The 27394-nt window shown below is 41.5% G+C and overlaps 1 protein-coding gene across 7 annotated transcripts in view; it reads right to left on the bottom strand.

The window, feature by feature from the left end:
- ptprf (protein tyrosine phosphatase, receptor type F) overlaps positions 1-27394 on the bottom strand; it is a 52184-nt gene that overhangs the window by 13770 nt on the left and 11020 nt on the right. The window contains exons 5-24 of one of the 7 annotated variants that reach the window (XM_020702199.2): positions 26159-26300; positions 25445-25633; positions 22048-22065; positions 19103-19213; positions 18550-18561; positions 14947-15216; positions 13686-14267; positions 13323-13459; positions 12964-13108; positions 12539-12732; positions 11998-12115; positions 11345-11926; positions 9506-9603; positions 8263-8522; positions 7697-7772; positions 6032-6229; positions 5455-5615; positions 4630-4641; positions 955-1064; positions 653-750 (exon numbers count right to left, since the gene is read on the bottom strand). In XM_020702199.2, the coding sequence (XP_020557858.1) occupies positions 653-750; positions 955-1064; positions 4630-4641; positions 5455-5615; positions 6032-6229; positions 7697-7772; positions 8263-8522; positions 9506-9603; positions 11345-11926; positions 11998-12115; positions 12539-12732; positions 12964-13108; positions 13323-13459; positions 13686-14267; positions 14947-15216; positions 18550-18561; positions 19103-19213; positions 22048-22065; positions 25445-25633; positions 26159-26300 (3513 nt within the window). The remainder of the gene's footprint in view (positions 1-652; positions 751-954; positions 1065-4629; positions 4642-5454; positions 5616-6031; positions 6230-7696; positions 7773-8262; positions 8523-9505; positions 9604-11344; positions 11927-11997; positions 12116-12538; positions 12733-12963; positions 13109-13322; positions 13460-13685; positions 14268-14946; positions 15217-18549; positions 18562-19102; positions 19214-22047; positions 22066-25444; positions 25634-26158; positions 26301-27394) is intronic. The other 6 variants (XM_020702201.2, XM_020702200.2, XM_020702202.2 and 3 more) reach the window with 6 other exon arrangements.

Raw genomic sequence — 27394 nt, 5'->3', positions numbered from 1 at the left:
TGCCAGACAATTGGTAGTTTTTCACCACCTGTCTAAGGTGTAAAACGCAATGTATTAAAGACTTTTAATCAGGGACCCCAAAGTGGAATAGATAATAATGTTGGAAGTGAACTTTTTTTTTCTTTTTTCAGATATCCGCCTCAGACCTCAGACATAATAAATACTGCACAGTGGCCATGAAAACCTATAAAAACCAAACACATTGATGGAAAATTGATTATGTCGTTGTTCTACTGAGTAACACTTAAACATTAATAAAACTGTCATGATGTTCTATTTTTGACAGTATCATCCATAGTATCGATCAAATTCAGTGCATTTGTAGTAAAAAAAAAACCTACCAGTCAAAAGTTTTGACTCACACGTCCATTTATTTAAGAGATATGTCTGCCAAACTTTGATTACAGTAGTATCATATATAGCAGCTTTAATAATTTTAGATTAAATAAATCAGTATTTTCTTTCAGCCCTTTTCACATTTTTTTCCATTTTAACGTATCAACTTTTATTGTTTGCAATAAATTGTTTTTTTCGTGTTTTCTTTTTCTTATTTTATTTTGTAAAAAAAAAGAAACATAATTAAAATGACTTTTCCATTTTATTTTACCCCAAAAATGCCTAAAAGTGTGTTATGAAGTCGAGGAGTGTTCACCTCATACTCCTGGGAGAAGCGAAGACACTCATGGGCTTTGAGTCTCTCCACGTGTTCTGCCAGGTCACAAACAGCAACAGGAGGACGGTCCTTCATCCCTGCACACAGGCATCAATCAGCAGAGGAGTAGATCAAGCAGTTCACAGAGTTCTGCACATGTGTGGCTCCAAGTTTCTGCTGGGATTTTGAAACATTCACACTAAATGTCTGAGGGACAGTCATAAAAAGAAGAGATGCTGAAAGAGATTTAAACAGGTTTAGAACTTTGACTTGCTGGACCGTCTGAGAGCACGTGTCCTCACCTTGGGTCTGACAGGTCATCCTCTTCATCTCCACAGGATCCACCACATGAGTCGTTGTTGACTCTTTCATCCCCAGGATGTGCTCATCCTTCGCTGGACAAGTTCGTTTCCTGGAGTGGAGGAAGATCAGAAAGGATCATGAAGGATTAGTAAAAACCTGACTGGAAGTTACAGGCAGAAACATCCAGAACACCTAGAAGTTATCTACTAAATTTTAGTGCGTATGCATCTTTCAAAAATCATGCACAATTGTGTATGATGCACGTAATAATTGTGTATGAACTACATAAACTAGCATGAATCGCATAAGTCATGAAGTTTGATAAGATGACAGAGGAGTTTATAAGGACGCATGCTGCAGAGCATATAAAGCACAAGCGGAGAAGAAACAGGACAGAGAGCTGCTCTGCATAAAATGTGAAGGAACCCCAGACCTGATTTGTATTCCCATGTTCTTTTATTTGTTTAAACGACTGAAATAAGTTATAAGTTGTTATTTTTATTTAATGTTATCACTGCAAATGAAGCCATATGAAAATGAACTGGAACAGTAGCCAGTTTCTGAAATGAAACACAGAGCAGTAGAAAACAATGTCTAAAATAAAATAACTCCAAGTTTGACGTAGAATAAACTGCAAAACGCCCTCATAAAAACTTCCCTTATATGTCAATTATGGATGTTAGCCAGACGTAGAAAAAAGCGTGGCATAGATAGAACAGATGTCTACAACAACCACATCTGAACTGCAGTGCCTTGGGAAAGTATTCGGCCTCTTGAACTTTTCAACCTTTTTCATTCATCTTCTTTTTTTTTTTTTTTTTTTTTTTTTTTTCTACTTTGTCCTGTCCAACAGCTGGGCAGACAGATGAGAGCTGAGGGCCTCTTGTGTTGGACATATTTTATTTTAACAAGAGGGGTTATTAATCTTCAGACAAACCAAAGGTATGTCTGGATAAACCCCTTTTGTAATTGAGGCCAAACTTTATTAATTTCAATCATGTCTGAAAATCTTTGGTGTTGGACCGGACGGAAAAGGAAAGAGGGGAAGAAGAGAGAGGGACGTTAGAGAGAGGGGGGGTAGGGGGTGATAATAGGAGGGGAAGGGGGGTAAGACCATGAAGCAGCATAAAGCAACAAGTTTACCGGTTGTTAATCATTATGGTAAGGTTCAAATGTAGTACAAAAAGGGCGGGGCCTATCCACACACACACTCAAATTTCCTTCATCTTCTTGACCGTTTTTCCCTTTCGGGGGCACGGGGTTGCTGGAGCCTATCCCGGCCACTTGGGCGTAGGCAAGGGATGCCCTGGACTGGTTGCCAGTCTGTCGCAGGGTGGAATATCCTCAATCACATGTCCATTCACTCTCACACTCATGGTCAATTTAGAGTTGCCAATCAACCTATGAAGCATGTTTTTGGACAGTGGGAGGAAGCCGGAGATCCCGGAGAAAACCCACACATTCATGGGGAGAACATGCAAACTCCACACAGAAAGGTCCCCCATTGATGTTTTGTTTTTCATGTCCCCCAGCTGGGACTTGAACCGGGGGCCTTCTTGCTGTGAGGCAAGAGCGGTAACCACTGCGCCACCGTGCAGCCACTTTTCAACCTTTTGCCACATTTCAGGCTGCAAACATAAAGAAATAAAACTGGAACAACATTTATGGATATTTCTACCTTTTTAAACAAATAAAAACTGAAAAATTGGGCGTGCAATATTATTCAGCCCTTTAAGTTAATACTTTGTAGCGGTTGTAAGTCGCTTGGGGTATGTCTTTATCAGTTCTGCACATGGAGAGACTGAAATTTTTACCCATTCCTCATTGTAAAGCAGTTCGAGCTGAGTGAGGTTGGATGGAGAGCGTTTATGAACAGCAGTTAGTCTTGTTGGAAGACAAATCTCCGTCCCAGTCTCAGGCCTTTAGCAGACTATCAGGTTTTCTTCCAGAATGGTCCTTTATTTGGCTCCCTCAATCTTCCCATCAATTCTAACCATCCTCCCTGTCCCTGGTGAAGAAAAGCAGGCCTGAACCATGATGCTGCCACTGCCATGTGTGACAGTGGGGATGGTGTGTTCAGGGTGATAAGCATTGTTGCTTTTACGCCAAACATAACGTTTTGCATTGTTGACAAAAAGTTGGATTTTGGTTTCATCTTCATCACTTTAAACGACACTTGTCATGGATATCTTTAGGAAATGGCTTTCTTCTTTACAGTCTTCCATTAAGGCCAGATTTGTGCAGTATACGACTGATTGTTGTCCTATGGTCAGACTCTTTCACCTTAGCTGTGGATCTCTGCAGTTCATCCAGAGTGATTATGGGTCTCTTGACTGCATCTCTGATCAGTCTTCTCCTTGTTTGAGCTGGAAGTTTAGACGGATGGCCGGTCTTTGTAGATTGCAGTGATCTGATACTCCTTCCATTTTAATATTATCGCTTGCACAGTGCTCCTTGGGATGTTTAAAGCTTGGTAAATCTTTTTGTATCCAAATCCGGCTTAAAACGTCTGCACAACAGTATCTCAGCCCTACCTGGGGTGTTCCTTGTTCTTCATGATGCTCTCTGTGCTTTAAACGGACCTCTGAGATGATCACAGAGCAGGTGCATTTATATGGAGACTTGATGACATACAGGTTGATTCTATTTATCCTCATTAGTCATTTAGGTCAACAATGGATCATTCAGGGATCCTCACAGAAACATCTGGGGAGAGTTTGCTGCACTGAAAGAAAAGGGGCTGAATCATTTTGCACGCCCAATATTTCAGTTTTTAATACGTTAAACAAGTTTGAAATATCCAATAAATTTCATTCCACTTCATGATTGTGTCCCACTTGTTGATTCTTCACAAAAGGTTACAGTTTTATATCTTTATGTTTAAAGCCTGAAATGTGGCAAAAGGTTGAAAAGTTCAAGCGGGCTGAATACTTTCACAAGGTCCTCGTAATTATCCCTCATAAAGACGTCCTGTGGACGCTGATACCTGACACTAACAGACATTAAAAAAAACATGTCACCTGGCGTAACGTTTTGCACCCTCAGGGGACAGACTCAACTTTGAAGGTGAAGTGAACAGACGTCTTTACTGCGTGACTTTGCACAGTGAGCAATGTTTTTACTTACAAATGAGATCATAGGACAGGAAAAGATCATTTGAAATGTGGATCAACAAATCAATAAAGATTAGTTGCTAAGGCAACATTATTGAAGCAGAATGTTTGATGTTCATTAAAAGAAAATCTGAGAGGATTTGATATACATGACCAGCAGGGGGCGCTATAAACTACAGCTCTTTGACCTTGTCTTGATAAACTTTAGTGACTTTAGGTAAAAAAAATTACTTGTAATAAAATTTACACTAAAGAAATGTCAGATCCCATGTTTGACCATCCTCTTATCTTAAGTGAATGGTGATGCTACTGCAGGTCTCCAGTCAGTTGGACCACAGTGCAGCATCTGCCCTTCATTTAAAAAGGTTTAGACATAGAGGATCTGAGTGGACAAACAAGGATGGAGGATATTTCCAAAACTGAGGTTTGTCAGGAGAACTAAAGAGTGTCCTGGTGGTATTATGGGGGTTTGAGCCCGAACAAATGTGAATGCGTGTGGTGCACAACAGCACACATTTATGATGCTTGGTCGATGTACATGAAGAGACAGCAAACACTCACCTTTCCTGTTTGCTGTGTTCATGTAGAAAAAAAGAGGAGAAAAGTCTAAACAGCATGAAGGAAAATATTCAACATTTCAAAGTTGCAGAAGTTAAAAGTTTGAAAATAACGTTCTTAGTGGAAAAGACATTTCCAATATTTCCTCAGTAAGAAGTTCTTTGAAAACATGTTGATGTTTTCAGGAGATAAAGACTTTCCGTCCATTTCTCAAGTTTTTTGGGACCTTTTTGTTCGGAACAATGACAGGAAATGGGTGATGAATGATGTCTATCTTACAGATGTTATTCATCTCAATCGTTTTCTTCTTTTGTTGTGTTTCTAACATCCATTTTACTCTAAAACAGATGTTCCAGGAATTTTGTGTTCACAGTGTGTATTTCTGCTGCCTCTTCTCTTGTTGCTGCAGTTAGCTAATTGTTTATTTTCCTACAGATGGTCCAGGATTTTCTTAGAAGCTAGGTTCAAACTGCCCTTGGCAACGCATATTTAAGCGACCACTTGAAATGAAGTTTGTGTAAATGAAGGTAAACGAGCATTTTGGGCTTCTGTGTTCAAAACCTTTCACGTTCACGCGTAGCTACGCAAATTTTTACAAAGTTTTTGGGCTTTACAAACAAAACGCGCAGCCGTTGAACACGCATTGAAGGTTATACTAGATTGAACTTTAACCAGTCAGGGCTTCCGATTTGGTAGAGACATATAGAGGGTTGTGTTCTGTTCTGTTGTATCAGTGCATTATATTGAAGAAGGAGCTGAGCCAAAAAGGTGAAGGTCTCAAATAACAGATCTTTGTAAAATTTACAGGTGGGAGGGGCCTACACTCACCTCTTGAAGAGTAAAATACCGATGACTATTATGATGATGACGATGACAGCGAGGACCGGACCCATCACCCACAGCATTTCTGGATCCTCCTGGGGGTGTCTGATCACCCCGCTGAAGTTCAGCGTGAAGGTCTCTGAGAACGGGCTGACCGCTAAAGTCCTCTGATCGAAAGAGACCGGAAGAAGGAAGAAGAAAAGGAAGGGTTGCCTTCACTTCATCACTGCCACTCAAAACTAGACAAGAAAGAAGTTACCAGATACAAAATCAAATTTTACTAAACGTTCAATTTCTTTCCAGACCTTTCACAAGATGTCAAGATCTACTATGAACTTCCAAGATCCTTCATTTAAAAACACTTCTGTAAATTTGAGGATGTTCTGGAAATGTTCAGGCTCTTTAAGGATATTCTATCAAGATCTTTTAGCATTTTCCAGAAAGTCTACATGATCTTCAAGGATCTGTCAGAATGTTTCAGAACCTTTAGCCTGCAAGCATTGACCTTTTGCTGCCTTCAAACAGCATATGAGTCTTTGGTGTCAGCTCACAGATCTCATGCTGCGTTCCCAGACAAACTTACATACTGGTGACCCATTAGCTCAGCCAAAACAAAGCAGCGGTACTCTTGCTGGTCCTGCAGGCGTTTGTTGGAGTAGCCATTATATTTCTTCTCATCTCCAAGGATGAAAATCTCTGGCAGAGTGTCGAGCTTAGCAGCGATGAAAGGTTGTAGGAGGACGTGGCCTTGCAGTTCTCCATCAGGACCAACATCCAGGAGCTAAGCCGAAATAATGCATAAAACACTGTTGGTATCAGTTAAGCTTCTCTAGGACAAATAGTTGCAATTAAACGGAAAAGGTTGGGTCTAAAGACTCTAAAGTCTGTCTTCTAGAAAAAGAAGGATCGTCTTGCCACCCCATCCTTACTCTGGGGTGCTGCAGTAACTCTGTTGCATCAATGAAAAGTTTACGTTTAGTTTCTTTTACTAAAAAACATAAAAATCAAATTTTTTATTTGCATCCAATTAATGTTCTTTTGACTTTGAAATAAACATGTTTCAAGATTTCTTTAAAAACATCAACGTATGAACAACATAGTTATTAAAGTGAGCCCGAACATGAAGAGTTTTACTGTGGTAATTGTTTGTTCACCTTCTTAACCTTTACAAAATGAAGATAAATATCTCAATAGACTTCATTTTTTGGCACTTCTTATGAAATATGAGACCATTAAATTAACAGACACATAATGTGGTGATGGGGTGCTGGCTTCATCTCATAAGAAACTATCTTGTCTCTAATGTAATTTCTGTGTGGTTAAACAATAACATATCTTAATTGGGGCAGCAGTTTCTCTTGTTGTCCCTCACTCTCTCTCTCTCTCTCTCTGTCGGCTCTGAGTCTGAGTTGCGCCGCTAAGACAGAAGAAGCAGCTCAGAAACACCATTTTAAAGGAAAATTGGCACAATAAAAGAATATTGTGGGGATTTTGTAGCATTTTTTTTCACGTATCCCTAACAGGAGTTAATATTTGTTAATATATGTAAATATCCAAAAAAGAGGGCACTTTTTATTATGAGGCAAAAATTGCAGGCACTCAAGCACCCCTATAGGGCCCCATGAGTGCTGTGCCTGTGCAGCAGTAGGGATACGGTCAGTTGAAAGAATAACCACAGTCGATCAGGAGATGGACTCAAGGAGCTGTTTTAGTAACAGACTTTTGACCAATGGTCCCTAATTGCAATACTCTGATTATGTAACAAATATATCTTTGAGATCTGATTTCTGTTCTGGGCTGCACTGGGATGAAGTGGTTAGCCCCCTCCCTCACAGTAAAGAGGCCCAAATCAACACGCACAAATCTGCATGGTGTTTGGATGTCCTCCTTGTGTACGTGTGGGTTTTTCTCAGAGCACTTCGACTTCCTCCCACAGTCCAAAAAACATGCTTTACAAGTTAGTTAATGCTTCAAAGTTATCTCTAGGTGTGTGTTGTTGTATTCTTCTTAATGGCCCTGTAATGGAAAAGCAAACTGTGAAGGGTGAATTCAACCTTCATCCAACAGTAGCTGGGATAGGCTCCAGCATCATGTGACCCCAGAGAGATGGAACTGACTTGAAAAATGGATGCATGGATTTCAGGAAAGCACAGGCCATTTGGGTAAATGAATCCTTTTCGTAAAATTCTGTAACATTTCACTTGAAGGTTAATGGAGATTTATGGACGTTAATGATAGAAACACTGACCCAATGCATGTCCATGTCTTCAGGGTTTTTTTGTAGGGAACCTGTAGTATCTGGGACGACCACCACATAGAACCACCTGCGAGAAAACATCCAGTTTTATTTTTAAAAGTCCTCACATTCGTCAGCTTTGATGATTACAATTTCTTGCATTAGGTTTTATAAACCTTTGAACATGTAACCTAACTAGCATCTGTATTTTCAACTAAAAACAAACTGTCTTCTTGGAAAAAGATTCTATAAAAAAAAAAAAAATAAACTCCTATTTTTGTTTCAAATTTAAAAAATGGAACAAAAAATATTCAAAAAGTCCAAATTTAGGGAAAATGCAGCTCTGTAGGGTGATCCAGTTCATACTGGGACTGGTGCCAAACTAAAATAGTTAATGTAGAATGGAGTCTGGGAATGGGCTGAGCGGTGGCACAGTGGGTAGCTTTCCCCTCACTGTGACAAGGCCATGGCTCAAATCCCATCTGGGACCTTTCTGTGTGGAGTTTGCATGTTCTCCTCAAGTATGGGTGGGTTTTCTCACTGTGTTTTTTTTCTGGTTTCTGCTCAGCCTGACAGACCTGGCAGCAGCATCTGCAGCAGCAACCTGGGGCAAAGCAATGGCCACTTGACCATCCTCCTCCACGTCTGATGGGTACAGCGCTGGTTTGAAATTCAGCAAATCTGGAGCGGTGCGGATGGAAACCTGCTGCTGGATGGCGCCAGCACCATTCCCTCGGCTCATGAGAACGAAGGAGTATTCTGTGTCAGGCTGCAGCTGGGTGATTAGCTTCTTCTTCAGGCCACCTTCAACCTCCACGCTCTTCTGGTTGTACAGAATCTAAAGAGGACAGCAGACTTCCTGTGGTCAAAGGAGAAGCCAAGACTCTTCACAACAGTTCAAAGCTTTTCCTTGGAAGATGCTGACACCTTTCTGAAAGTGAGTAATTTAACAGTGTACTGTACACAATAGGAAAACAAGCATAAAAAATTGGAAGAAGCTACAGACTTAAACTGCAGCCCATCTGGGTCCCACCCCTGTGCCTATGGGACCTAGAGATGATGTTTTGCAATAAAAGCAACTCTGCTTTCTGTACCAAAACACCTGATTCACCCAATGAGCAATGTTTCCGTACATTGAGTTCTTTTTTTCAGCTGGAAGTGCTCCTCTTGCTGACAAATGTGCAAAAACTGTGAACAATCTTGACATCTGTGAGCGTTTCTGCTGTGATGCTTCAGATTTCACTCAGCTCCGTAGTTCTCACAAAAAGACAAACCTCTGAAAATACAAACACTGTTTATAAAAATGAAGGCAGAGCACCCCGCGATTAAAAGTCATTTTTCAAAAGTGTGATCGCTGGCAGTAATCAGACTACTACATACACATGAATAGATTTATAGGTTTTTTTTTTTGTAGAGACTTTGGTCTGAGACTCTTTCTGTTTCATTTTTGATGTTTTAAAGATTCAATCTCCTTTTGTAAAATGAATCATATCACATCTTTTTAAGAAATTAGATTTCTTCACATCTGGAGAAACAAAGACTAATAGAAAATTTACATGCTTTTCTATTTTTTTATTTTTTTATTTTTACAAGCAATGTTTTGGAAATTATTTTGAATGACCCGGACTGAATTGGTTTTTAGTGTTTACTCATTTATCTAAGTGCCTTGATTTTATCTTGGTTATGAATTTGAGCTTTATGAACAAAACGAATCAAATCGTTTTATTTTCCCAGTCTTTTGTTCTGAAGGAGACTTCTCAGGTAACAACTTGAAGCTCTGAAGATGTGTTTTTGCACTCCAGCTGGTCTACCTGATCTCACCTTGAGTGGAACTTGAGGCTCGTATGAGTCCGGCAAATCCCAGGTCAACAGCACTGAAGTCTTCATCACAGCCTGCACTCCAAAGTTCTTGGCAAACACTGAAGGAGAAACCTGAGGTGGCTTAGTTTCTGTTGACTGGCCAAATGAATGACATGACTACATGAGAGGAGAACATTGGTAGTAAAGTCATTTTGGACCTTTTTGTATATCTCAAGTGTTTCGTTTCTTTTTACAGCGTCATTAAGCCTTAAGGGAAGCTGGAGAAGGAAACCAGCCCCTAACCATGTGCTCATCTGCAGCACAGGAGCTCCACTGAACCCCCAGCCTTCAGGATACCTTTACATTTAATCAATTGTTGCTTTGAGTGTCAGGCAATGCAGGCATTCCTGAACATTTGTGAGAAGTTTTTTTTTTAGCATAAAGCTGTAAAACAATAACAAAATAAAACCTAACAGTTGATAGTTCTTCTGCTTAGTAAAACCTGCCAAAAATAATGTGTCTCTAGTTTTTTAACATTTGGCTGACTATAAAAATCTCTAAATCAGGGATGTGCAAACCTTCTGACTGTGGAGTGTTTTAGTAATCCACCTCATAAGAGAAAGAAATAACATCTGAACGAAAACATGCTTTAATTTTGTTTGAAAATTGAAATATATATTTTAAAGCAGAACATTTTGAAGTTTTTATTTAAAAATTGAGGCCTTTGTTCATATTTTAGTGTCAGTAACACCGATGGGTTGATGTCGCTATGGGCAAAACACAAATTAGGGAAATGCTGCGTACATGTGGCGGGGAAGAGATTGTGGTGAAATTACTCTGAAAACACACATGGATGTTAAAAAAAACAGGAAATCTTGAAGCATGACATAAACTTTCTGCACGTAAACAAAGGTCATTTTGTTTGCAGTATACACCGTCTATGGGGCGGCACCAGAATTACAGGAAAAAAAACATTATCAATAAAATTTATTCCAGTTTTGGTGGACCAGATTAAATAATGTAACGGGCCCCATACGGGCCCCTGGGTTGTGGCTTGCCCACCCCTGCTCTAAACATTTACCAACACTGTATTAAAGACAAAATAACCACATGAACCAAAAGAAAAATCAATTTAAAGATTAAACTTAATGTCCCGTTGTTTACAGATTGAGTGTTTGGCTATTTTTTTCATTGTATGATCAATCTCTGAACCAGAGAGACCAAAAGGAAAATAAAGATCTAAATGTGACTAAAGCGACCAAATTCCTGACTGAAGTTCACAAAATTACAAATATTCTGGTTTATTTGCCTCTGTGGTAAATAATTTGCTATAGATGTCATTGGGCACTCTTTTTTTATCTCTTTGGAAAAGCTGCACATGGTTTTGTAGCTCCTGCCCTCATAAGGGAAGATCGGAGCTATTATTTCTGATAAAGCCCCCACTTGGATCAAATTAACAGAAGGCAGGAAAATTATTTTAGTAAATATTTACTGAGTCTATCCTAATGTAAATCTTAGTTTTTAAGTTCTGCTTCATGTTTTGATTAAAGACGATAATTTCGTTTGTTAAATGTCACCTTGTCTTTTAAAGTGGTTGTGGAGGCAGTGACACCTCTCCAGGGGAGGCCTGAGGGGCTCACTTTTGTGCCGCAGCCTATTGGCTACGTGGTAGAGTGTCCGGCTAAAACAATAGAATTGTGGTTTGAACCTGGAGTTTGCTCACAGCAACACCTCCCTGCATCACACTCGTCAGGGTTAGACAGGACTGCATCAAATGGTGCAATAATGCTGCTAAGTTAGCTGAAAATAGAGTAAATGAACCCCAATATGACAAAGATGTGCACTGGATAAGGTTCTTACCTGGCATTGAGGTGGGCGTGGTTCGGATCTGGATGCTGGGGCTGATGGGTCCTCCTCCTTTGCTGGTGAAGGCTTGGACCCTGATGTCATATGTAGTTTCTGGCTGCAGACCCTGAAGCGTCATCTGCGTTTCCGGGGTGCTGTTGGAGCTGTTGTGCGGACTGTTGATATCTCGGTACACGATCATGTACCTGACGATCCTGCCGTTCCTTTCTGCTGGAGGCGGAGGTTCCCAAGCCAGTCTGGTGGACGTGGAGCCCAGGCCCACCACGCCCAGGTTCTGAGGGTAGCTGCTGGGGACGTCCTCAGGGGTACTGATCTCCTTGACATGCTCCTCACCGACACCTGCTTGGTTTTTTGCAGACAGCTTGAAGGTGTAGGTGGCCCCCTTGTGGAGGCCGGTGACAGCAAAGTGATCATCTGTCTTCCTGAAATCTTTGACAGAGAAAGCGTCTTCATCAGCTCTTCGGTACTGCAGCTGAAAGCCCACAAGCTCCCCAACCATTTCTTTGGGGGGCTGCCACTGAATCAGAGCCATGTTCCCCATCATGGTGCTGATCATCATGGTAGGCTTCCCCGGCACTGCACACAAACGAAAGACCGTCATTCCTGAAGGACTCAGAAATCCATCGTGTCTGCGGCCCGGTGCTCACCTGCTCCTGAGGTGGTCACCTGCCTGACCTTGCTAGGAGCTCCATCACCTTTGGAGGAGTAGGCCGCCACAGTCACTGAGTATGTTGTCTCAGGAAGCAGGCCGGTTATGACAGCCTCCTGAACGAAAGACAGGTGAAGGATAGATCTAAAGTCAGGAAGTCAGGAAGAGATGGATGGGACACATGACAACCTCAGCTTCCTCTACTGAGTCACTGCACGACCACAAGGTCTCCAGAAAAAGTTCTGAATATTTCTGGAAGAAGACACCACAGTCTTTACTGCAGAGAGTCTGAGAGTTCCTCCACGGAATAATCTTTAAAGGTCAGAAGGTGCAGAAGTTTTAAACCCAACATAAGAGTTCCAGATGTTTGCCTTCTCCATTTAATCAGGAGAAGTTTCTTAGAAACTTTAAAGTTCAGAACCTGCCCTAACAGTCACCTATTACAGAATGATCATATGTACTGCCGCCCCACTGTGCCCCGTGTGACCCCCCCCCCCAAGCTTTTATTCACCTGCAGAAACCACTTGAAGGAACCATACCTGAGCTCCATCAACCGGCACGTCCAGTAGAATCTGCTGGCCATGCGGCTGCCCGTTCTCCAGCCGAAAGCCGATTAGATGGTACCCCATGACCTGCCCCTGGTGTTTCACTGACAGGGGGGGCAACCAGCTCACCCTGATGGAACTGGAGTTCAAGGCTTCTGCCTTCACCCTCCTGGGAGGAGCTCCAGTCACTGAAAGGGAACCAGACCGCACAACATTAATCTGAAACCATGGGTTCATCTTCATCAACAGATAGAACTTCTTCATGGCAGCGTGTTGTGGAAGTTATCCTTTAATCTGTCGCTCCAGCAGGTTTCCGCTCCATTGATTTTAAGAATTAGAACAGAGATCAAGATGAAAAGTATCATTTAAATGGTTGTTTACAACTAAAACGGTTGAGCTGATGTTTCCAACTTGCTTACTCGACTGAGCGGTTCTGGCTTCAATGGTTTCGGTGAAAACTCCCAAACCCATTTCAGACCGAGCTGCCAGGGAAAAGCCGTACAACGTGTCCGGCTTCAGGCCATCCACGCCGTAGGAGCCCGCAGCATCCAGAGAGACACGGTGCTGAGGAGAAAACAAAACCGGATTTGATGATGACTCTTTCAACTGCTCCACGACAGTTTCAAGAGAAAAGGGAAGCAAAGTCAGGAAAAACTGAGTGAGGTTTGCTTCAGAATTCTTTGATCTATCTTACAGACACGCGTGACAAAGCAGCCTAATGCCAGATGCCTCCAAAGTTCCTGTGCTGACAACGAATGCTTCAAAGACAGATGTTTACCTTATTTTCAGGAGTATTGGCTTCCCAGTAATGAAGTTCATATCCAACTACAGGATCTTGGACAGGCCAAAGCCATGACAGCCAGATCCGTGTGTCCAGCTCGGTCTCAGCTTCAAACCCTTCTGGTTGAGCTGGAACTGAGCGCAGAAACAGGAGGAGATCAGGGTGAAAACCCAAACCAGGGTTGCTCATGTGTGTTTAGCTTGACATGCTGTTCCACAGTTTTCTAGACTAGAGAAGGAGATCTTTACACTTCATTAAAACATCAAACATGTAACCACTCTTATTGACAGTTATGTAAAAGCAGGAAAAACTGGAATTTTGTTTCCTTGTGCGGTTGCTGTGCTGGACTTATGTTCTCACCTCCCGCCTGAGCTTTGAGTCGCAGAACCTCAGACGGAGGTCCGTCCCCCACAGAGGTGAAAGCCAGCACCCTCAGGCTGTAGGTGAGGCCTGTTTTCAGTCCTGAGATGGTGGTGAACTGGCTATTGTCAGTGTTGTGTATCTGCCAGGTGCTGAGTGGGTCACTGGGCTCTGAAGTGTAGTAAACGCGGTAGCCCTGTATCTGGCCGTTGGGCTCCTCTGGGGGGTCCCACCTCACCAGCATAGTAGTGGGGCTCAGCACACGGGCTTGCACATAGAGAGGTGGGGAAGATGGAGCCTGCTCGCTTGTACGGGTGTGTACAGTGCTGCTCGGAGGCCCCCGCCCGATGTTGTTTACTGCCATGACGCGGAACTCATATTCAGAGAATGGGCTGAGTCCGCCAATGCTGTACCGAGTCGTGGCTACGCCGTTTACTTCCTGAAAACCATTCTCAGATAGTTTGGACCGGTACTGGATCACATAGTAGGGCACTGGGTCAGGGTTCCCAGAGTCCCAAGTCAGAGTGACGCTGGTGGCAGTCGTTTCCGTGACGATGAGGGAGGTAGGCATCCTAGGAAGAGCTGTTAGGAAATTGAGCAAAGTAGTAATTTAGATAAAAACAGATAAAGTCATAAGGAGAAAGATGAGTTTATGCCTTTGATGTTTTGAGGTGAATCAAGAAGATTTCAGATCCTTTGCTGCACCATTTGTTTTAAACAACACAATCTAATGAGATTTCAGAGTGGCCTAACTGTCACAGACAAAAACTGGGGGGTGGGGGGTGGGCTTTTCTGCTGTGTTTTAACCTCATCTTAATCCACAGCAATTTTGTCAATATTTTTAAAGCATATTTAACATAATCCAATGTTTTGCTATTTTTATTTCACTGCTGTTATTTAATGTTTTTTATTGATCTCATACTTGGTTTTAGTGGATTCATGTAACTGTCAAGCACTTTGTTACAATTGTAACAAAATTGGTTACAAATAAAGTTGGATTGATTTGATTCTCTTTCCAGTGGTGGTGGTCAAAATATCTACTGGCTGCAGTTTCACTTTACCATGAAGTAAAATCATCAAAACCATTTATTTGTTATTGTGATGTTACCATGTGAGCTCAAAAACCTTGTGTGTAAAGACCGGGGGGGGGGGGGGGGGGGGGGGGTTTAGTGGGAAGGGCTATCGCTCACAGCTACATGAAAATGAAGCTGAGACTGTGATTTCTTTTCAACATTTCTGTACGTGCCCAACACCCCCTGACCTTTGACGAAGACCTGGGCCGTGGTCTCAATCGTGCCCAGGGACGACGTGGCCACACATGTGTAGTTGGCTGATTGGTGGATGTTGGTGAGCTCCAGGACGTTGCGGCCGACGGGCATCTTGTCCTCCTGCGTCAGCTCCGCCTCTCCACTCACCCACCTGACGTAAGGCATTGGAGCACCGACCGCCACACAGGTCAGGTTGATGCTGCCGCCTGGCTTTACTTCCTGGCTGATGGGGGGAATGGAGAAACGAGGAGGCACACGCCTGACTGCAGAGACAAAGAGAGCCTTCATGAATGACCCCTAACTGAAGCTTTCTAGAATTCTGCAATGCTGCAATGTAATTTTAGCTTCTGGAAGGAATGACAGCGTGATGGTGCACGTGGCTGGCGAGGGCACCACACATGGAACTCACCTGATAGGTAGAAATGCTTTTCTATGATGCATCTTTCTCAGGAACCCAAACATTCGGCCCATCCATTAAACTGTTACCCTTTTAGCTGAAGAACCATTTTGCCATTTTTAATCAAGTTTTACACAACTCAGATGTTCTTTCCCTCACAGCTGTGACTAAAGGAAAACGGATGCTAACGTTAGCATCTACTATGTTGCATTTCCTACAAATGGACCTCAACTTTCACTGCTTCATATGGCGTTTCATCGCTGCCATAAAGTGAAAGGGCGTAAAGACGACTGAGCGGGCGTATTCAGGAACTGAGTGAGGAACCTTACAACCGCGCAGGCGCATTTCTTACCGAGCGACCTCGCATTTTACAACTGCACACCGGCAATCCTAACTGAGCAGTGATCCTGCGCGCCCACTTCCCCTTTGCGCCCACACCAGGATTTGCGCTCAGTGTTAAGGGGGTGGTTTTGTCACTTGGGGGACGGTATGCAGGGGTGTGTTTGTCAGTTGGGGGCAGTAACCGTTCTGGTTGATCTGATTGGCCAAAATTTGCTGGTCAAATGTGGCGAGGCAGCGGGCGGGACTTTCGTTTTTCAGAGCGGGGGGGGGGGGGGGGGGGGCTAACAGGTGGCTCTTGAGTTGCATGTGTGTTCTTTAACGCTTTAGCCCACGGTGTTCACAATGTACAAGCAGGCAGGGGTTTCCTCTTCTTTTCCTACTTCTTTTATTAGCCCATGCAAACCACCTATAGTTGGAAGAGGCTTGGTGCAAAATGCCGAAGCGGTGGAAATCTTGCGATTTGGGCACCAAATAGAGACAGTTTGGCTCATTGCTTGCATCTTTCCAATGGCAAATATACACTGAACAAAAATATAAACGCAACACTGTTGTTATTGCTCCCATTTTTTAATGGTATGAACTCAAAGATGTGAAACATTTTGCTGTGGCCTTTTCTTGTGGCCAGTCTAAGGCACACCTGTGCAATAATCATGCTGTCTAATCAGCATCTTGATATGGCACACCTGTGAGGTGGGATGGATTGTCTTGGCAAAGGAGAAGTGCTCACTATCACAGATTTAGACAGATTTGTGAACAATATTTCAGAGAACTGGTTATTTTGTGTATGTGGAAAATGTTTCACATCTTTGAGTTCATACCATAAAAAATGGGAGCAATAACAAAAGTGTTGCGTTTATATTTTTGGTCAGTGTAGATTACCATCATGTCAGGAGAGGAGCCTTTGTTTATTTTTATTTGAAAAACAAACGCAGATGTGGTCAGGCTTGTCGCTGTGTTTGGGTTTCACAAAATAAACCAGCAACGTTCTGAGTCACTATTAAATCCAAGTCCCTGATTGGTCAAAGTTCAGCCTGGTTTAACTGTAAACCCGTGTTTTGTACATACAGCCTGAAAACAGCTATAGAAATTTGTGTCAATGCACGTAAACGTGAGTTATGAATACAGAAGCCCAAAACGTGCATTTACATAGACCTTTCATTGGAAGTGGCTGCTTGAACGGGCATTGGCGAGTGCGGTGTGCGCACAACTTTACATTCTGGATCTGCTGCTGAGGCTAAATGCATGAAAGATCTGTACTCAGTTGGATTGTTGCCTCTGATGGGACCAGTCAAATCAGGACACTGAAGATTGATTGGAATAGTATGATGTGTCTTGGAGGTTTCACGTACCTCATTTCTGTGGAGACAGAACCAAAACATATCTCCACAGGAGTTAGAAGACAAAACGAAGCTAAGTTGCTGAAAGCCATTTGAAGGCAGTTGAATGAGATCTTTTTAAAGAAGAGGGTGAAGACAGTCGTGTTTTCTTAGAGGTTGTCCTTCTACTGGCTCCTGAATCCAAACAAGCTGAGCCACTGCTGTATTTTACTCATGTTTGAACACGTTTCTCCAAAAACATGCATGTTAGTTTTCTCAAGGACTGTGAATGAGCCAACAATGTGATCCGGTTTTAGCTGTGAATGATGTGAAACAATGTGTTTTGTGGCCTTCGTTAACCTGAATCTCTGCGGTAAGTGGAATCATAGATGTTAGGAAATGAGGTTCATGCCTTGCCTTGGGTGTTGGGGAATTGTTTAGGCATTACAAGTGGAGTTTCCTTTGCAGGTGTTACAGACACAGAATGTCAGGGCCCGAAGGATGAAGCAACAATGGAGGAATGCTGTAAAAACTTAAAACCAGTTTTTTATCAAAGCAGAAAAAGTCTAAAGAGATTTATTACAGTTACTGCAACTTAAACTGTTAGGACATTTACCCTTTACCAGGTTTTCTAAATATCCTCGTAGTTTTTTTCTATTAGCTCAGAAATCACAGGATGGAGGAAAAATTTGCAGTTTCTCAGTTTACCACTTCTGTACGACGAAGTTGAAGTTTGCGGCTTGACCAGGAGGAAGGCAATGGGATGGATGAAGGAGTGTTAGTTCATCAGCAGACAGACAAGACAAAGGATGTCAGAGAACTCTGCACAACAGCGCCACCTTCATGCAGGAGGGGATACTGCTGAATTTTGCAAAAAGAGAACCAATTCAAAACATCAGATGTGGGAAAATATCTGAACATGCTTCATTTTGAATAAAACGTCTTGAAATAGTTGACATCATCAGAGAATCAAGGTTTTAGAGGATTTTATTTTTATTTTTTTACTGCTATGAATAACTTAAGCTTACTATATCAACAACAATGCTTCTTCATCTGTCAAAAGGTCCGTCAATCTGTCAATACCATAAGCAAATCCCAGTTTTCCAGGGTAAACTGTCTGTTTTCCTGCTAAGTGCCACACATATCTCAGCTGCTGCCACATATCCCTCTGATCCTGATCTGGGCCTGACTTCCTCTGATGGTTTGACGAATGTGAAAGTTCACCTGAACTCAGGGTGGGATCTGCATTTGCTTCATGAGCTGCAGAACAGAGTTGTTTGATAAAAGATTTTAATCTGCAGCAATGTTGTTCAAAACATAAAAATGTTCTTCCTGAACTGTTTTTGTACAACTAAAGTCAGAAAGCTGCTCTTTTGACAAAATCTGCAGCAGTAGCTCACATGCAATCGAACATGCAAGGGGGGCAGCAGGGTCTTAAGAGAGGCTGGGACGGGCCTGAGGCGACCAGCGAGATGCCGGCGCAGCACGGCGCCTGTCCACCAGCCGTGCATTTAAGAAGTGAAAGAGTGAATTGAACCAACCTTCCCGTTGATCTGAGTGGTGACATGTGGAGTGATTTTTGGTGAATGGATGAAATGATGATGGGGGGATTCAAGAAAGAGCAAAACAAAAATTTAACAAGAGGTGTAAAATAAGAAGCGGGAGGAAGAAGACAAGGAGAAGCAGAGAGAGTAAAACAGGCCCAAAATCTGTGCTCATGACGGAAGAAACAAGACAAACACTCAGCTCCTCACTGACGTCTGCAGCAGAAACTTTATTTACAACAAACAGGAAAAGATGAAACTTTGAAACATTCACACAGGACGGCATGGTGACTCCAGTTCAGCCTCACAGTCAAACACAAACACCTGGAACAATGTCAAAAACCATCAGAAATGAAGAAACTCCTTCACTTAGAAAAAAGACAGTTCATTTTTTTTTTCAACTTTGAAATGCAGAAAACACACAGAACCAGCAAAAACACCTTCAACCAAACCGAGTCCTAACCTAAACACCTGAAACACCGATAGACACACTAATAGATCTACAGGAGCAGGATGATCTCAGTTGTGCTGGGCGGCAGAGGAAGCTTACCTCGCACATACAGGTTAGCGGGGGCGGAGTACCGAGTCCCAGCTCTGTTGACAGCCACGCACTCGTATTTGCCCTGATCCGCCTCCTCGCTGTTTTCTATCTGCAGCGCTCCTGAGGACGAATGTAGTACACTTTATTTATGCAGTATGAAAATAAAACACAAACAAAAATGAGAAAAACACTGACAACGAGGACAAAAACAACAATTCTAACAACAATTAGAACAGCGCTCATAAAGGTGAGGAAAACAACAATAACACTGACAATAATAGAAAAACAACACATACAACAATTAGACAAACAGCTATGAGAAAAACAGTAAGACTTACATCAACAAAAACAATTAAACACTGAGAACAATGAGAAAAAGAAAAACAATGAAAAGAATAACAAAAAACACTGATAAAAATAAGAAAAAACACTGATAACAGTGAGAAAAAACACTTATAACAGTGAGAAAAAACCACTAACAATATGAGATCAAACAAACACTATTGATGAAAAAACCAAAACATTGACAACAATATAAAAAAATTTTAGAAAAATTGAAACAGTGACAATCTTAATAAGAACAATAAGGAGAAAAATAGCTACACCACTGATACCAGTGAGTGGGCCAACAACCGGACTAACAACACAGAGAAATAAACATTGACAATGACAACCATAAAAAAGCAACAACAACAAAAACAAACACTGACAGCAATAAGAAAAAACAACAAGAATGAGAAAAATTATAAAAACAACTATACTGACTACAACATATATAGTAAAAATATTTATTTCTAAGACAGCGATACAAAGATATAATAGAAACATCTACAGTCATGAATACAACAGTAAAAACACAAATTAAAAATAATAAAAAGGATGACAATGACAATGCAGCCTGACATGTATTCACAAATTAAAATACACACAAATAAAATAAATAAAGAAAAAAATGTCACTTATTCAGTGCTCACATCCATATTGCGCAATAATTTTTAGGCAACAAACACACACACATAAAAGATTTGGCTTACTAAGGATTTTCAAAAAAGATATACTCCTGAAGTCTCCAAGGTGAAGTTTACTTCACTTCTCTTGTTAGAGTAACATAAGAGGCTCTCAGGATCTCATCTGTGCTTTTCTACGTGATGGAAAAGATCAAACAAAAATACTTTTCCCCAAACAAATCCAGACTATGGTTTTGGTTTTGGTTTTAAATTAGCACACTTCTCAGTGAAAACCTCTCAGTAAAGATGAGTGACAAATTTGTGAATGTAAATAGGTTTAGGCAGCTCAGGGACTAACGGACAAAAGTTGATCAGATTCAGAAAAAAGCTCTTCAAAAGTTAAAAAGAGAACCTAAAACTCCTACCACCAATAGCCCAAGAGATCAAAGAATTTGAAGAAATCTCTGTCTGAAAAGGGCAACAATAAAAATGACATTGTTTGCAGAATCTTTGCAGGGACTCCGAAACTCATCTGACTAGTCAGTAAACACAGTGGAAAGCAAGCTCGTGCAAAAGAGACTCCTCAAAGCCTTGTTCCAGGACCACAGCTTGTTGAAGTGACTGTTATCAAGAACGTCCATGGTGGACAGGCATGCTTGACGATTATAATTTGCATTTAGCAACCTTGATCTGCATTTTTCTGAGATATATGCCACTATTCTGAGATTAGCCAGTTTTTTCAGTTTCTGCTGTATTTCTACCTGTTACCTGTGCAGATTTGGTTTTGACAATTGACTGTATGTATCAGGATCGAGTGAGTATGACTTCTTTTTCTACAGAAAATTACTTACTTCCAGCTCCAACTAAATTAAGCTCCAACCAGCTGCATAAGTCAATTCAGTCGCCATTTTATCATGATATGGATAGGGCCATGTTGGAGCCCGATGATGTCAGTAAGCAGTGATTGGTCCAAGTCATCAAAGTCAACCACTTTGATCAATCAGGAGTGAGCTTATTGGAAGCTCACACTCCTACCACTTGAAAGCAAGCTCGGTAGAATATGCCAACAACAATACCTCAAAAACTCAATAACCTCAAGAAAATATGGGAAAAAAAGAGGATTATTAAGATCATGTTAAAAAAGATAGCAGAGCTAAAACGGTTGTTCTGACCAATAGAATGACTGAGTAACAACTGTTTACTTCTCTATAGAAGTCCATGGGATCTTGGCTTCTTGGGGCCAGCAGGAAATTCCTGCTTGGAACATGATGGGGAGGGGGCCACTCAGTCCAGTTCCCTTATACAGTCAATAGTTTTGACCAGCTGCAGGAGCATTCGAAGGTCTTTCAGGACTAATCTGGACTCAGTAACACTGCATTTGAATGAGCTTCACTCTCGTGTTCTGCAGATCCCTCTCAGTATTGAATATGGATTCATAAGAATCAGCTGCAGAAAAGTAAAACGGTACAATTTTGTAACATTTGGAAAGAAATTGTTGTCTATTTTCCTGTTGTTGATAAAGATGAAACAAGACGAGACTTCTTAACCTTTAACACTTGACGAAACCTCAAAGAAAACAAAAACCAGGATGAAGCGTTCTTCCACAAAACATGCACTGAACCAGAAACACGAGACGGAAATGTTGAAATTATGTAGAAGAAAACCTGAAATGCATCATGGGATCTTTGCAACAAAGCATGGCTGAAATCATGAGCAGAGCACTTTGTGTCTGATGGTTTTTGATTTCATTCTCATGTCAGTCTCAATCTGAACGTTATCTCAAACAGTCTCATGTTCTTCTCTGTGGGGTGGAGGTTTGGTTTGCAAAAGTCTCAGCTCTGGAGGTTTTTTCGCGCACAAAACCATCCAAATGTCTGAAACCCTGATCTGCAGAAAGAGGAAGAGGATGTATGGAAACAGACCAACAGAGATGATGAAGACAGAATGGCAGGAGTGAGATGGGTTCGGGGGGAGTGAATGGGTGCTTTCTGTACCCAGCATTCTTACCTCTTATGGGTGTACCACCTGTGAGGTAATATGAATGCAAATAGATTAAAGAAAAGTGTTAGTTTGCAGACAGAAACAGGAGAGCAGCAGGATTTTTGAAGAAAAGTTCTTAAACACTTTTGTTTTATCCAGGTTTTCCTCAGTGCACATTTTCAAAAACAAAAGTTTGATACGATGAGAGAGGATTCTACTCAGTGTAACAATTTATTCATGTTTGCATAAACGGGAAAGACAGAAGACACCTCTGTTCTAAATTCAGTGTTCAGCCGTATGTTTAAATGATGATTTAAGCTTGTCTCCACTGTTGTCTATGTAAGTATTTTTGCCCAAGAAACTTTCGGTAAAGTTGGATCCATTCTATATTGATGCTCAGTACAGGAGTTAAACACTACAACTCATCTGTTGTCACCCATGTAGATCATCAAAAAACACGGTTTGACTTTTCATGACGAATCAAGCTGGAATTTAACGTTCCTAATGCCTTAGTAGCATGCACCCGTATGGGGGTTACCCGTGCTGGGCTGCGGGTTTTGGGTTTTTAGGTTGTCTGGACCCATGCGGGGTCACCGAGAGGAGCAGCTGCTTCTCAAAGGGAGCGCAGGTGTGGCTTGCAGTTAGTTCCCTTGAGGCTCATGCAGCCGCCTTAAGGCACATCATGAAAATGGAACATACCATTGTCGTACATGTGGTAAGTGTATCGTGAAGAGTTTGTCGGAATAATACAAATTACACGCACTTATGACGTATGGGTGAATGCTGGGATTTGGTGCCCTTCACGCAGTACTCCAGTCATTAAGGTGCGTGTGCTGACTCATTACAGATCGTGTGAAAATGCTGGACACACGGGGTGTGCATGTAATACTGTATGTAAGTGCTGACACGAACTACTCTATGATTGTCTTAATACCCTGGATGCTAACAGTCAGACTGTGAGCATGAAGCGCGCAACAGGCGCACTTATCCCTTCAACAGCATCAACAGGCTCCTTGCGCAGGTTTTGGGGTCTTTGAAAGAATAAAAAAATCGTACGACATGCCTGCATCTCACCTTCTTTACCCTGTTTTACACTTCAGTGTAAGTGTGAATATAAATAAACATTTTTGCTCCACAGGCTGACGGAGTGGTCTACTATCCTAAGATTTTGTGCGAGTCCCCTGCGTGCATTAACCAACTATCTGAGCAATGTGCAGATTTTGGGGAGATGAAAAAAATGAAATGCCCCACCTGCGTTGCATTTCGCCTTCCTCTTTCTTATGTGTTGCTTAAGTGTTCAGTACAATCTTGCGGCCACAGCATGCCCATAGAAAAAATGTGACAAAAAATTTTTGCTCTGGAAAAGAATGTGCATGAATATTCCCCTTACACGTCCGTGTGGTCTATAATCTTAGAATTACCTGCGGGCCAGCTGCGTGTCCCGTATTGGTTTGCCCATTTTTCACCCACCTGTATCCACCCACGAGGGCAGTTGTGACTAAGCTTTAGGCACTGAATCTGCAACGTGTTAGTGTAGAGCAGCAACACAACTACAGCTGTAAATGACCTCATCCATCACCTGTTTTTTTTGCAATCACATTTGTTAATAGATTTTTTGTTAACTTTTGAAAAATATTATATTTTTCCTTTCAGTAACTGAAAGAACTATACGCTGAAGCACTCAGGTTGAAGAAACTTCTGGTAGTCTACATGAGAAGCAGTTAGTCAGCTGACAACAGGAAGTGGATGCTCTAAAGCTTTTTCAGTCAATCACTGCACAACTCCACCTGCGCTCCTCCTGTCGTTTGATATTTCTGATTCAACTTTGCATTTTGGCAAATCAGGACATATGTATCAAATGCTGGAGTGGTGGTTCCTATGCAGATGCCAGCCATCTGATAATGAAGCAGCCACTCATCAGCCCACAGTAACACATGAGGCACTGGAAGCTGTGTGGCCTGTAGGGGTTTTGCTCAGAGGCACATCAGCAGCTTCCAGGTATGGAAGTTTTTTTGAGTCATTTTATAAAGTAATATCCAATTCTCAATTCACAATTCAATATGCAATTCAAGCTTGGAAATTCAATATTACATTTTGCAATTTAGAATTTTATATAAAAAATAACATTTCAATGTGACAATTTTAAAAATAGAATATTAAATAAAAATAAAATCTATTGTCGTTCTGTTTTAGTGTCAAAATTCAAATGAAATTGCAAAACAGCGCCCCCTGCTGTTATGGATATTTAGTTGCTAAGCATCGCGCTTTATAAATACAAATTGAAATGCAAACTATCAGACTCATCAGGGCAGGGCGTACCACCTCCCTAAATTTTTTAAATCCCGCCTCCATTTCCTTTGGTCGAACAATGAAAAATATTGAAGACATTCAACAAACCAATGGAATAATTTGGCATCATAGGTTAGACAAGACAAAATGCTATCTGCTAATGAATTAGCTCAATTTTTATGAATACAAGTGCAACTGCTGTGTTGCAGCCCCTAAACAGTTATTTTTGGAACTCAACTTTATTGCTGTTGTGACCTTAAACACAGGGGTCTCCAAGCTCTGGGCTGCGGATCGGTCTGTGGGCCACTTGGGACATGCGGCAACTAACTTTTGAATATTTCTCACACACAGAAAATAAAGTTGCAGACAGTTGAATTTATGTTTTATAGTTAAATTTAGCAAATGCCAGTTTTTGACAGCTGTGTCATTTTATTTTGATCTATTTATGCCGTGCAAATGAAAATGCATTACACTACTTGCACCTGGTTTGCAATTTCATTTGAATTTTGACACAACAGCATGACTTTTAAAAATGCAATAGATTTGAAGTTACTTTAAAATGAATTTAAAGCAAACCATGTATTGAAATGTGTTGTACAGTAAATTGCAACACGCATTTTCTACTGAATGGTCAAATTGCATATTTAATTGTAAACGGCATTTCCATTTGAATTATGGCATCAAAAGGCCATGAAAATCTAAAATGCAATTGATTTTGTTTTTATTTAATAATTTATTTTTTAAATTGTCATATTGAATTGTAATTATTATACATTGTATTCTTAATTGCAAAATGTATTTTCATACTCCAAACCTGAATTGCTTATTGAATTGTCAACTGAAAAATGCCAATTGAATTGTCAATTAAGAATTACTTTGAATTATGACTAAAAAGAAAACTTCCATATCCAGGTCATGACAAATTTCAGGTTTCATTGTGAAAAATAATAAGACTTTATTATATTTTCACAATGTTTAGAGGGGTTTGTCACCCTGCAGTCTTTTTCCTCTACATTTACACAGATCTGGTTTCTTTCGGTGGCTCTCCTTCTCTGGGATGGTCTCGCCAAATGTGAAAGCTGGAATAAGGGACTCCCCAATGACAGAGCAGGAACAGTTCAGAAGCTCACTTTACCTGAGCGCAGCTGTTTTATCCGTCCATTGCCACTATCGATCTCTACAGGCAAGAAGTCTTTGAACCAGAAGATCTCTGGGTCTGGATTTCCACTGGCGGCACAGAGCATGGTGGCAGTGCGGGTTCTCTCCACGACCTTCAGCTGGGGGCCCATGTCTATGGAGGGAAAGCCATGGGGGATCTGGTCCTCTGTGGAACAGACGGAGAGGCCATTACACACAACATTACACCGCTTTTAGCAGAAAGAAAGGTAAAGATTCTTTTTATTCTCAGGAGAGACTTGAAGTTCTGTACAAAGACCCAATGGAGGTCTGGGATTTGAACCCCTGACCAAGTGAGTGGGAGAAAGCAGTGATAGGCTTTCTCCCATTTGTGATACATCTTTTCAAGTGTTCACTATGACACAGATTCACCACAAACACCACACGTGCTGAAATGTAGCTCTCAAGGACAGTAAAGGATTTAAGTTTTTGCAGAACTTCCTCAAATGAAGTTTTTTCCAAGTCTGAGCAAAAAACACGAAACATGAAAAAATGTAACAGAGAACTGGGACTGCATGTGAAAAGTTCCTCAGGATCTTGATCACCTGGGTTTAACCTGACCCTGTGGAAGCAGAAGGTGAATACAGGAACACCTGAGGACACCAGCAGTCACAAACCTTCAACCCCACTTGTGAAACGTCTTGAGTCATCAGATGCTGAGGTCAGCACTTACCCTCCAGCACCGTCAGCTTGGCGCTCGTATTGATCTCCCCCACGCTGTTGGTGGCTGTGCACTCATAGAGGGCTTCATCTCTGTGGGTCCTCAAAGGTTGAATCCGCAGCACTGAGCCAGCGCCGTCGTCAAAGTCAATCACCTGAGTGGTTGAGAGGTCATGCAAGGACAAGTCATTGACATTCTGCGCTGGATAATGATGGAAGAGACTGAGTGTGGTCAGAAAAGTCACAAACATCAGAAGTGCAGTGACTTTCTGTTAGACATGAATGAGTTGACTAGTTCCAGGAAACCACAAAGATTTCTGTCGGTAGTACCAGGACTGAGAAACACTGAATCAAACACTGGAATTACTCTTTAGAGAGTGAGAGCTTCGGGACAAAAGGCAGAGTGATGGAGCAGATTCCATTCAAATCTTCATCTCTACTTTCAACTTTGGTCATTTGTAAAGTGAAAAAATAATCATGAAGATAAGGATCTATGTAATGGGGCAACCTGCAGGCTCAAGAAACAAAAGGCAGGGAGACCTTCAGACCTGCAGGTGGGGATGTTTTGTGGAGCGGAAGCAGGTTCAGGTCTTTACGCAACGAGTGAGTGTCTTCTGCTGGTGTGACTTGTAAGTCTGGTTTGTGGGATCAAGTACAATCCAAAATATCCTTGTCATTTTCTGCATAACACCTTTTCACACATGAAGGTTTGAATCCTAATCCAAATCCCAATCCTGAATCCAATTGAAAACCGAATTTAAAAACCCTATCCACTTAAAGACTGGGAGATATCAATTAATAAATAAGCATACAAAGCCTCCCTGCTGGACACCTGGTTAACATTTCTACCTTCAGGCTGCAGAAAAAAAACGAAACGAGTGAAGCCATGTGAGTTCACCAGATAACCCCCAGGAAGCTGGTTGCAAAATCAAGTCAGTCTACTTTTTCTTTAACATAAAACATAAACTAAAATAGTGGGGGAACACTGTATTTCAAACTGGAGTTGTGGTCGCATCTAGCAGTTGTGTTTGTCCCACCTATTTTTCATTTTTTTGTAAAAGCAGAAATTTGATGACACCCAGCCAATATAGTAAAGACCTTGGAGTCACATGACCACAGAGTTTGTTTATTTCATGTTAACAAGCAGCATCAATGGTTGGATTGTAACATCAGATTCTTGTTCTTTTGGTTTCCAAAAGCAAACACTGTGTATTATCAGATTGGGTTCCTGCACAGAGTGTATTTTTTT

The sequence above is a fragment of the Oryzias latipes genome, chromosome 4 (assembly GCF_002234675.1).
Source record: "Oryzias latipes chromosome 4, ASM223467v1".
Classification (NCBI taxonomy): Eukaryota; Metazoa; Chordata; class Actinopteri; order Beloniformes; family Adrianichthyidae; genus Oryzias; species Oryzias latipes.
This window is presented reverse-complemented; position numbering and strand designations above follow the sequence as displayed.